Source organism: Vigna angularis, chromosome 5, assembly GCF_016808095.1.
Source record: "Vigna angularis cultivar LongXiaoDou No.4 chromosome 5, ASM1680809v1, whole genome shotgun sequence".
NCBI lineage: Eukaryota > Viridiplantae > Streptophyta > Magnoliopsida > Fabales > Fabaceae > Vigna > Vigna angularis.
The window spans coordinates 23,479,817-23,492,355 of record NC_068974.1 but is presented as its reverse complement, the minus strand read 5'-3'; the positions used below and the strand labels follow the sequence as shown (position 1 = coordinate 23,492,355).

General features: G+C 38.6%; 2 protein-coding genes and 1 pseudogene across 2 annotated transcripts; 2 read left to right on the top strand and 1 right to left on the bottom strand.

The window, feature by feature from the left end:
• Window positions 1–326: 326 nt before the first annotated feature.
• On the bottom strand, window positions 327–894 carry LOC108332646 (phosphoribulokinase, chloroplastic-like; annotated as a pseudogene).
• Window positions 895–4,334: 3,440 nt separating this feature from the next.
• LOC128196690 (pheromone-processing carboxypeptidase KEX1-like) lies at window positions 4,335–10,237 on the top strand. Its single transcript, XM_052878192.1, has 3 exons — window positions 4,335–4,420; window positions 8,936–9,321; window positions 10,054–10,237. The coding sequence occupies exons 1-3, from the start codon at window positions 4,335–4,337 to the stop codon at window positions 10,203–10,205; spliced, it is 624 nt and encodes a 207-aa protein (XP_052734152.1). The 3' UTR covers window positions 10,206–10,237.
• Window positions 10,238–11,342: 1,105 nt separating this feature from the next.
• LOC128196756 (uncharacterized) lies at window positions 11,343–12,335 on the top strand. The gene is made up of 3 exons (XM_052878304.1): window positions 11,343–11,402; window positions 11,494–11,598; window positions 11,684–12,335. The coding sequence occupies exons 1-3, from the start codon at window positions 11,400–11,402 to the stop codon at window positions 12,182–12,184; spliced, it is 609 nt and encodes a 202-aa protein (XP_052734264.1). The 5' UTR covers window positions 11,343–11,399; the 3' UTR covers window positions 12,185–12,335.
• The last annotated feature ends 204 nt before the right edge of the window (window positions 12,336–12,539 follow it).

The following is a 12,539-nucleotide window of genomic DNA, read 5'->3' as shown; positions in this document are numbered from 1 at the left end:
GTTTAAAAATTGGTTATCAGTTAGAATGTTGTTAAATCTGTATGACTTTGTTGTGGCATCAGTGTATGTGCTTGTTTGATTGAGAAAGATTGATTTGTAATTGGAATGAGGGGCAAGGTATTGGCATGCCAGTTATAAAGTTTAAATAACCTTTAACCGTAGTATAGGAAAATCAAAGAAAACGAGGAATACAATTAAACATTATTCCTAAGTTTCAATCAATGTAAAAGTTAAATTGTGAGTGACAGAACTTTCCTCAAAAGTTCAATAAAAGAAGGATTAATTCAGTGAAATGGTTGTAACGATGAAATGAGAAAATGAGAAACTTACATTGGGTGCAAACCTTCAATGACTAAGATTGTGGGAGGTTTGATGAGGTCAGGGGGGTCCAAGAGACCAATGACATGATTGTAGATTGGTTTTTGAACAGCAATTCCATCTTTGATTGCTTTAACTTGGTCATACATGAGATCAAAATCGTTGGCTCTAGGGTCAAGGGCAGTGACTCCCTTGTCCTTTCTGCCAGTTCTATCCAAATAGTGGTAATCATCCAAGCATATGACTGTAGTGGTGTGACTGATGATAGTGTTGGAATCAGGGTTGCCACCCTTTGGTGGTTCTGATGCTCCTCCAAACACACTGGTAAGCCTCCTCATGAAGGTAGTTTTTCCACAACCTAAGTCAGCAGCCAGACCAATCAGCACTGTGTGTCGGTCACTTGCTGCAAATTTTATCACATAGCTTCTGCCACTGTTGATACCCCTGTTGCTGTTCCTCCCTTGTGTTGTAGAATAGTACCCGCTTTTGGTGAAAAATCAGTTGTGTTTTTGATGGGGTTGAGATGGAGCAATTTATGCTGAGAGATTGTGTTGAGTACAGAGTGGAAGCTGGCATTTTCTGTTTTTCCCCCTCTAGAGAATTTTCATACAAGAGATGTTGGAGTGGCCTCTGTTGGAGGGTTATTAAGGGAGTTACATTCGAAGAAGTTATAAGTACTAAAAGATATAGCCTCCTATTTACTAAAAGAAGTTATAAGTAGTAAAAGAAGTTATAAGTACTAAAAGATATAGCCTCCTAGTTACATTCCTCTGTTGGAGTGCCCTCTGTTGGAGTGCCCTCTATTATCTATATAGCCTCCTATTTACTGCTATATAGATTACAAGCAAGGAGTTATAAGTACTAAAAGATACTAAAAGAAAAATTACTTATATTTGATTTTGATTATAAAAATGTTGTTTTTATTGAAAGTGTTGTTTTTTTCAGTCAGTTTGGTACCCATATATTTTAATATATTACTTTAACTAGCTTATGAAATAAATTGTTTTAGGTTCGTTATAGAGCATGACCTAACCATGTCACTTGGTAAGGGAATCACGGGAAGGATATCACAGTTGCATATCTCAATCATGAACCCATTTGGGTCATGAAAAAACAACTGATCCACTTTGATCCCGCCTTCTTCCACCGTTCCACGCGCGTATTCCATCTCCATTTCCTCAAGCTTCTTCTCCACTGCTCCCATGCTTTCACACTGTTTTCATTCATCACAAAAACTAAACAAACCATGTCAGTTTCCTTTTGTTCAGTCATTTTGTCAAACACACTGTAATTAATTTCAAGTAATGCTATGAAACAAATTTCATTTCTTACTGAAACCTTGCCTGGAATGATATGTGATTATCTTTCGGATTAATTTCTTTCTTTCTTGGAATGTTGCTGGGGTCCTGTACTTGAAGCAAGTGAATTCCAATTCCATATCCGAATAGCCTGTACAACAATGACTAAGAAGGAACAGAGTGAGGAGAATTTACCCCAGAAGAAAATAACATAAAAAAGTTATTTATGTTAGCTAGCTGTTGAGATATATCTAGATGGTTATTGTTATTCCTTTTTGGATACTATTAGGTAATGCTTAAACTGTTGCTGTGGTTATTAAATTAATGGAACAAAATCTAATGAATAACCTTAAATACACTTCTATTTGATGTCTTAGGTGATTTTTTAAAGCAATTGTGGGCAGAACTAGAGGAAGAGAGTCTACAAAGAAGACTTGATCAGGAAAGGATAAGAAAGGCGAAGGTATGGTAACCTAAACTGAAATTGCATGATTATATGTGATATGTTATTTTCATTCTTGTTTCATGAATTTGATGTTGTTATAAAATGTTGTGAATGTCCACTTTGAATGTTAAGTTATGTTGAATGGAGTTTATGATACTGTATACATTGAGTTTTGTCAAACTTTGTTTTGAATTGTTTGAATTTGATTGTCAAATATGTAAGAGTTTTTAGACTTAGAACCTACAACTAACGAGTACTAATTAAGGTTGACGGTATACTGCCAACTAAGTTAGTGGCTGTAGCATAAAACTCTATTAGGCCAGTACAATTCCCTAAGAAAGAAAATAGAAACAAGCTACTACCAATGCTACACTTCTCTGGAACGTGTTTTACTTCTCATACTCAAGCAATGAGTTCATGTGCCCATAAGCAAAGATAATCTACTTCGTTATTCTTCTTGCGCGTGTGCTGGAACCAAGACGTGACACCACTCCTCTTTTTGAAAACACCAAGCTTTATCTAAAATGAAAGGTAAATCAGCACCTTTTCCATTCATCAAACCATTCTCCTATTACCGTGATGAACATTGCATGTGCTTCATTCTCTCCAAATTATCACCGTACACCTAAACCCATCTAATCAACAAGCACCTTGCTTAAATAAAGAACCATTCTCTTTTCTCCCATTCTTCCAGCAACCGTGGCACTTCAAACACCTAACACATACCACTTCAAACCTCATCACGTAACCATGCACACCACTTCACGTACGTACTCCATCACTTCCACTCCAAAACAAACCAAAATGAATATTATATTCTAATGCTAAAGTTGATGGCTTGTTCACGGGTCCTAGGCCATTTCCTTCCAGCAAAATTCAATTGAAATGAAGTCCATTAAAATACTATAAAGTAATACACATTAAATCAACTAGTCATTCCAATTTGTGTGTGTGCTTTCTCGGTGCAGGTAAATGAAAAGAGAGCTCCACTTCTGTTTTCTTCACAAGACCGTGACACATAATGCCATCTAGATTCCACCTTCAATTTCTTTATTCATCACCACATGAGCTATATTTCTAAACAAACCTTTTTCTCATTTTTTATGCAAATGAATGTTCTTTTCAGCAAGCATGCCGTGACCACTTCTCTCACACATTATATTTTATTCAAGCACACCTAAAGCCTTATCCCTTACTTAAACAAATATCATTTCCCAATAATTATTGAACATGGCCGTGTAGTGACACTTGCTTAAGGAATAAAATACGATGCAACACATAAGCTAAACATTCCAATACAATTCATGGTGGAAATATCATACATAAAACACATTAACAGAGGAATAAACTACTTCAATCAATGTTTTCCAACGTGTAGAATAAGATTGGTTCAAGCATTAAGATACAACAACACCTATTGAAGCTAAGCTCCTTTCCCTTCCTTCTGGACACCGTCTGCAATGAAAGCTCAACCATAAACTCTTCTCAGTGGCAGCCAAACGTCTTCTCCTGCACGTTGCCCTCCAACCAATTCAGTTATGGAACTCCAGCAGCAAAAACTTCCCAGTAGCTTTCTAAAACGTTCCCCAGAGAGTGTCTGTAACTAAGAGTAGCGTGTATCCGAGTGTGTACCCCCGCAGCCAACTTCCTTCCTTCTTTAAATGCTGAAAACCATCCCTTTCAAGTCTGGAATGCAAAACGTCCAAATGTCAATCCCCTCTTCACACCTTTTCATGTGTTGTCTCCTCTTTTAGCTTGCATCCACTTGGAGCTCCTTGTCCGTGAGTGTCTCTTTTCATAAATGTGGTTGTGTGTGTTTTTTTACTGCACTGTGGTTTCTATATTAAAAAGGTTTCTATCCTCATTTGCACTACTTCTTCCAGCTGGGATTTACTTGGGTCAGTGAATTCTTTTACCAATGGAAGGATAAAAGCTTGTGTATGTAGTGGACAAAGCATAAAGATCCGAATCTTGCCTCATGAAGCTGCTCCCTTTTTACGTGAATTGCTCCCAAGGAATCAACTAAATGCCAACACAAAACCTTGAGTGGAGAATAATACCGAGAGTGGTGGCCCTTTTGATTCAAACATATGTGATGTTTTATTTGGTGTGTAGTAGAAAGGCATGGAGATAGAAATCTGCAGATTTTAGACAAAGTGAATGGACCGTGAGCTTTCAACCAAGTGGTGGCTCCCACTTTTAATTGCTTTGCCGTGACTTTGAAATGACTAATTGAACTTGTTTAAATGCTCACACTGCACTGAAATACAGTGATGCATGAAATCACTGTGACAGTTGCTCAAAATGCAGAAAATGCATTAATCATTGATGCAGAATTAGAAAAACAGCAGATCCAATGGTGGCTGGTTCAATGAAATGTACAAGAAACATCCTAATCAACTAGATCTAGTTGCTGAATAAGAACTAGGTGATTAATAATTGTCCTAAGACATGGCAAAGATGCAGCACGTTGCAAAGCTCACAAAATTCTGATACAATAGTAAAAACCAGATTTAAATCAACTCAACTACTGTTTTTTGCAGAATTGTGATTGATTGTAATGACTATCACTTCAGACAAGCTTAATATGACATAAGAAACTTGTCTCAAGTTTTATATACAACAAAACTGGCACAAACAGTGTGCACCACAGTAGACCAGAAACTCACTTTTACTCCATAATGTAAAATCAGAGTTGGATGAACTTAATCACATATTTTGAATGTCAGTGTGTATTACTGATTGTTAATACTTGAAACATATATGAAATCAACAAACAAACTTGTTCCAAGCCTGAAAATCCAGAAATCTGAACTGAAACCTCAAAAGGTGTACTAGAAATGCACTAGAATGGTCAAATTTTGATCACTACACTAAACTAGCCTAAGAAACTTCAAACAAACTGTCCTAACAAGTTTAGGATGGTAAAACAATGCTAATTAGAAATTCACACTAGAAAAACAACGTAGAACTCAAAATATGACACCCTAGAACCTAAAACTAGTTAGTAGAATACACTAAAAGTGGTCATAATGCATAGTGTATTAAAGTAGTAACCAAAACAGTATGACAACTATCTACACAAGTCTTAAGACATAAAAGATAGATAGAAATGATTGCACAATTCGAAAATACAAAGTATACAAAATCAAACAGCACTGAAAACGAAAACTGCACCACAAAATTTACTTTAAAAGTGTGCTTTAAAACCCAAAAATGATTGGTAGTGTTTGTAAAGCTTAAGTGATGATTCAAGCAACTTAATATCATCAATTTAAAGGTGTTTAAACATTGAAACAACAACGAATCACAGTACTACACACTGATTGTCAGTAGATACTTTTATAGCTATATGATTGCCTAAATTATGTTAATATGTATTATATATCCATGCTTTTATAGATATTTGATTGCCTAAATTATGTTGATGTCTATATTGTATGTTCATGTATATTGTCTTTCATTTATGGTACTACACACATTCTCAATGCAATGAGAAGGGTAAAAATATTATAAACACTTAGAACCTACAAAATATTTGGAAGTACTCTAGACAAGAGAACTTCAGTAGTAATAAGTTGTCTCCTCCAACTTTAATACACAGCCCCTTAGTGTGTCTAAGGCATTTCGATACGGAGGACTTCTCTTTGGATGCCCTAATTGAATGCCTATGACCATAGTGTTCGAATTGCCTTCCATGTTCGACTTGAGTAGTAATAGGTTTATTACTTATGTCACATGGAGTGTTGCTGTTTTGGCTAAGTTTTTATTTGTTTGGCTTGTCACAGAACATGGCCCATTTTGTCAACAATCGTGGATGGATGTACGACCGTTGTTATAGTGGAAGGAGAGGTTTGAAGGAATCTTTTGTCATCGGAGTTGAAGAGTTCGTGGAGACAGCCCGACGATATCAATATTATGCCCTTGATGGAGGGATTCGATGTCCATGCATCAAGTGCGAATGTACAAGGATTTTCAAAGATGAAGTCGTCAAAGTTCACCTTTACCAAAAAGGGTTCATGCCTAATTGCATGGTTTGGACATTTCATGGTGAAGAAATTCCTTCAACCTCCACTGCAGCTGAAAAACGGCTTGCATCAGGTTCGAATACTGTTGTACATACATGTGAGATAGATCAATTTGCCTACATGCAAGATATGGTCGACAATGCTCTTCGTCACCATGCTGAAGAAGCAGACGATAGTCATGATGAAGAGCCTCCAAATGAAACGACGCAGAGGTTTTACAATTTACTGACAGAGGCAAATCTACCTGTATTTGAAGGTTCATCTGAGTCAAAATTGTCAGTGTGCATTAGACTCATGGCTGGGAAATCTAATTGGAACGTTCCCATTCAAGCAGTGGACTTCTATACAAAATTGATGTTAGATTTGACACCACCAAACAATATCATGCCGAAGAACTATTACCAGGCCAAAAAATGTGTTTCAAAGTTGGGATTGGATGTCAAGAAGATTGATTGTTGTGTTAATGGATGTATGTTATTCTATGACAATGACAATGGCAAAAATGATGCATTGTTGGTTGAATGCAAGTTTTGTGGCTCACCTCGATATCAGACAATGCATGCTAGACGGAGGCAAAAAAGACCAATTCCATTAAAGTCCATGTTCTACTTGCCTATAATTCCAAGATTACAAAGATTGTTTACTTCAATGCAAACATCAGTACACATGACATGGCATAATGGTAACAAAACTCCGGGATTTTTGCGTCATCCTTCTGATGGTGAAGCTTGGAAGCACTTCAATCGTAAACATCCATCCTTTGCTAGTGAACCACGTAACGTCAGACTTGGTCTATGCTCTGATGGGTTTACCCCGTACATTCAGGCGTCTGCATCACCGTATTCATGTTGGCTCGTGATAGTTACCCCATACAATCTACCACCTGAGATGTGTATGACAAAGCCTTACATGTTTTTATCGTGTATAATACCAGGTCCATCTAATCCCAAATCATTGATTGATGTGTACTTGGAGCCTTTGATTGATGATTTGAAGAAGTTATGGAATGGTGTTTGGACGTATGACGTTGCAAGGAGGCAAAATTTCCTTATGAGGGCAGCCTTGATGTGGACTATTAATGACTTCCCAGCGTACGACATGTTATCTGGTTGGAGCACACATGGTCGATTAGCTTGTCCACATTGCATGGAACATACAAAGTCATTCCAATTGAGTCATGGCCGGAAAAGTAGTTGGTTTGACTGCCATCGACGGTTCTTGCCCATTGATCACCCCTTTAGAAGAAACAAAAAGGCATTTCGCAAAGGACAAGTTGAAACGGATATGCCCCCGCCAAAGTTGACTGGATCACACGTGTGGAGAAGAGTGAAAGACTATCCAAAAGTGACTGAATCTGGTCTGAATAGGCTAGAAGGGTTTGGGGAATGACATAATTGGACTAAAAGAAGCATATTCTGGGAACTTCCCTATTGGAAGGACAACTTGCTAAGACACAACATCGATGTCATGCACACAGAAAAAAATTTCTTTGACAATGTCTTCAACACAGTTATGAATGTTAAAGGTAAGACAAAAGATAATGAGAAAGCAAGAAAAGATTTACCTTTGTATTGTGGACGAAAAGACTTAGAGTTGAAGGCACAAGGTAACGGCCGATTATTTAAACCAAAAGCAAATTACACCATGTCAAAAGACGAGACAAGAATAGTGTGTGGATGGATCAAGGAGCTTAGAATGCCAGATGGATATGCTTCTAACTTGTCCAGATGTGCCAATGTTCAGAATGGTACTATTCAAGGGTTGAAGAGTCATGATTGTCATGTATTCATGGAGACTTTCATCCCTCTTGCGTTCAGTTGTTTGCCAATGCACGTGTTAAATCCACTGATAGAAATCAGTAACTTCTTTAAAGATTTGTGCTGCACGACACTAAAGGAAGATTCCCTTAAAAAGATGGATGAAAATATCCCGATTATTCTTTGCAAATTGGAAAGAATATTCCCTCCTGCATTCTTTGATTCAATGGAGCACATTCCAATTCATCTTGCATATGAAGCTTGGCTTGGGGGACCCGTGCAGTACAGGTGGATGTATCCCTTTGAAAGGTTTATGGGAGAATCCAAACGCTCAGTTAAAAATAAAGCTAGAGTGGAAGGCTCAATTTGTGCAGCTTACTTGCACAGAGAGACAACTTATTTTTGTTCACATTACTTCAAGAACTTCATGTTGTCCCCCACTCATGTCAGAAATGAAATGCAATGGCAAGTTGAACAACGTGAAGGTGCATTATCAGTTTTCCGACAATCAGGCCGTCACGCAGGGAAAGAATTCACTCATTGGTTAACTGATGCTGAATTCAACTCTGCTCATGTCCATGTCTTGATCAATTGCAGTGAAGTAAAGTCGTACCTTGAGTATGTCATCATCCATCTCTAATATATCAAACGGTTTAATTGTTATACACTAATGAATTTCATTTGTACCAGCTCATTTGTTGTGGCTGAGCAAGTCGTAGAAGGAAATACTTCTGCTAGAATACACTCAGAGTTTCCCCATTGGTTTAGAAATCAGGTCCGTAGTTTTCCCTACGTTTAGAGAAAGGTTAATTTGACTATTGCTTTTATAATTTTGTTAGTACCTTTGTAGGTTTTTAATCAGGCATTAACTCCCACGGTTCAAGAGTTAAGACATCTCTCCAATTGGCCAATGAGTTGTGTCAAAGAATGGCACACTTACTTCATCAATGGTTACAAATTCCATACACATGAATGGTCTAAAGGAAAGAAAACATCAAATTGTGGTGTGTATGTCAAGGGCCTAACAGAGGGGTCTTATGATGATTTCTACGGCATCATTCATAAAATATATGAGTTAGAGTACAACAGCACTACTTCTCCAAACAGAGTGGTACTTCTTTATTGTGAATGGTTTGATCCTTCTAGAGCTGGTACTAGAGTCGATCCACGCTTTAATATTGTCGAACTGAACCAGAGATTAAGATATGGGCCTTTTGATCCTTTCATTCTACCATGTAATGTCAGACAGGTTTATTATGTGCCATATCCACCATTTCGCAATATTGACAAGCGTGGTTGGGCCGTAGCAATACAAACGAAGCCTAGAGGTCGCATAGACTCAAATGAAGTTGAGGAAGATGTAGCCTACCAACTTGACCAAATGTCACAATCACAAGAAATTATCGAAGTTGAACGTATAACCGCATTGGTCGACCCTGATGGTGATGGAGATGAATTAGAAGCAACAATACAAGGTGATGGAGCCAAATTCCAGAGGAATCCAGTGGCCTGAAGCTCCCAGATCAGAGGTGTGGTAAGTGTGTTGGTGTGCAGCGGACTTGATGGAGTAAATGTTGATGGAGGTGTTTGAATGAAGCAAGGTAGAATGAGTGAAGCCTCTCAGCTCAGAAAGCCTTCATATAATGGAAGGAAGCTTGAGAGAAAATGAAGAAATTGCAAGCAATTTTGACTCAAGAGCAGAATGCAAGACTGGAATATATTTCTCAGCATTTGGGCATAGCTCTAAAGTACCATACAAGGAAGAAACCATCCTATTTATAGGTGAAGATGGGTCTCTTTTCTGAAATGAACTCCCGCCTAATTTCAAATGGAAAGCCTAACAGCAACACTAAAATCTTCCAGCAAATCCCATGCCTTGCTCCAGGTCAGCTCCTCACGTGTTTGAAGCATCTCCTCATCCAACGTTGGGCTATTTTGGGGTTTTGGCTGGGTGCATATGACTTTGGCAGCAAGCTTCTCCAACCATTCTTTCTTTCACGTGCCAAATGCCATGTTGGCAGCTGCTCCCTCCAATTTATTTAATCCTACAAAACAAAGTAAACATGCTTAATTAAGAGAAGAAGGTTTAAGATAATTCACCTTCCATAGAAGCAAAATATTAAGTGATCCTTCTTCCTCTTGAACTCTCTTAGCCATGGCTCTAGTAAGAGGTCCAATGTATGTCTTAGATGGCCTTCCATCACAAGGTGATGAAGAACAAGAGGAAGAAGAAGAAGAAGAAGAAGAAGAACAAGAAGAAGAAGATGATGATGATGATGACGATGAAGAAGAAGAACAAGAAGAAGAAGACGATGCTGAAGATGAAGATGAAGATGATGATGATGATGACGATGATTGAATGTTGAACATCTATTGTAGCAAATTGGACTATCATTTCATTACCATTATCTAAAATACCATCTTTAAGTTGTATCTCATTACTTATACATTGACTTTGAAAACAATTCATCCTTCTTTATTTATTTATATTTTTTCGCTTTATTTGTAACCATTTGAATGCAGTAATGACAGGACAAGGTTCAGAGCGTCCTGATAAAGGAAAAGGGGTAGCAAGGCCTACAAAGAGGCAACGGCAGGCACCAAAGTATATACTTAGGGTGCCTGCTAGACACCTACCCCTGCTCCCGGTAGTTCATCATTTGTGGGGCCTCCTCCTACCCCTAGTATACAGACTCCTACAGCAGCAGTAGACCCTACTCCTCCTCCTGCAGCACACCCTTCTACAACCCCTGCAGCAGACCCTCTTCCTCCTCCTATTATTGCCACCCCCACTCCTCCCTCTATTGTTATTACCCCCACTCCTCCCCCTATTGTTATTACCCCCACTCCTCTCCCTGACCCTACTTCTATACCTTCCTCATCTTTTGTACCTCCTTCTGAGACTGTCACACCACTTGGTGATCCAGATTCAAGTGGTGATGCTGAAGATCTTGACCCGCCCCTCCATGAACGACCATGGATTGAGCCCTATGGTAAAGGGTAAGTTTATAATCTGTTGATATCATTTGATGTTTAAACCATATTGTAATTGAAATGAGTTTTGTTATGCAGGTTTATTCCATCTAGGGTTGCTTCCCAGGCCATCACACGTTCAATAAAGCAACAGTTTTTAACTCCATGGCCTACTTGGGGAGCAATACCTCATGACGACAGAAAGCCATTCTGGCAGCGCTTTCAGGTGAGCAATCTATTACACTAATGTCTGTCTTATTTTAGTATGTTTTGTAATCAATGTTTGTTCTCTTTAATGTTACAGATGAAGGTGCAGTGGAAACCTGAGCATGAAACTCAGATACACAGAAATTTCCACATGAAAGCATCTCATCGGCTGTCAGAGATGTTTAGGGATGCCCGCAATGCAGGACAGCGCCCTAACTGGCTGGGTGAACACATTTGGAACTCTTTACTGGCCCATTGGAATACAGTAGAGTTCCGTAATAAGTGTGCCAAAGCCCAGCGGAATAGAGCATCTGAAAGGGGTGGCACCCTGCATACTGGTGGGTCGATCACCATTCATGAGCATGCCATTCGTATGGTATAATCTCATTACATAACTTTTTCTTTCATACATAAGTTATGTATATTCTATTTCATATGTACGCTTGTAATTCTTAATTATGTTACAGGCACAGGCTCTAGGACGGGCGGTCCATGTTGATGAGGTCTTTGCACAAACTCATGTTCGGAAGGGAACTAATCAATTTGTTGATGAAAGATCTCGGAAGACTCATGTAAGCAAATAACACTATTACTATTACTAATTGTTCATTTATGTTATACTATCGTTCCCTGACATTGCTTTTAATGTTTCAACAGGAAGACTTTTCTACGAGACTTTCACAGGTTAGATCTGAACATGAGTCAGCTCCTACACCGGATGATGCCAGTAATGCAGATGATGACATCCGTAGGACACAGTGCTGGATCAACATCGTTGGTGGGAAGAAAAAGGGACGAGTGTATGGTGCGGGACAGCTTGCTGCAAACTATACAGCATCCAGAGGAGGAACTCTGAAGCACCAGCCTTCTTCCACCAGTACTCCTGACGAGGTTCTTCAACTCAGGCAGGAACTCCATCAACGTGACCAGGAGATCACTGATCTCAAAGCAGAGTTTACAAATTTTAAGGCCATGGTCATGAAAGTCTTGCCTCCAACCTCACAGGACGAACAAAATATCCCTCTCACCCAGTCACGACCCTCCTCATCACCTGCTGCCACTCAGCAGCCCACATCAGTCCAACCCACACCAGTCCAGCCATCAGTAGAGGAGCAGGATGATGAAGATCATTCTGATGATAGTTATGTACATTATTAGTTTCATTTTCTTCTTACTTTGTTAGACAAACATTTAGATATTAGAACATTTTAGACTTGATATCATTTCAGTGTTAGTTAGATCTACTTCCAGACTTTGGATGTTAGAACATCCTTTTGTTACATTGTTTTATATTTGAACTATAATTACATAATCTATACATTAATGGATGTTCTATGGATTAATTGATGTTCAATGGATATTGATAATTGATTGCATCTGCATCTTTGAGATGCACATTATGCATGTTTATATGTGCTTGAAAACTGATATGCAGGTCTGTTTGTAATTGAAATTTGATATACAGGTGTGGGTTGCAAAGAAAAACCATTTCTCTGAAACCTGCTCCGCATTT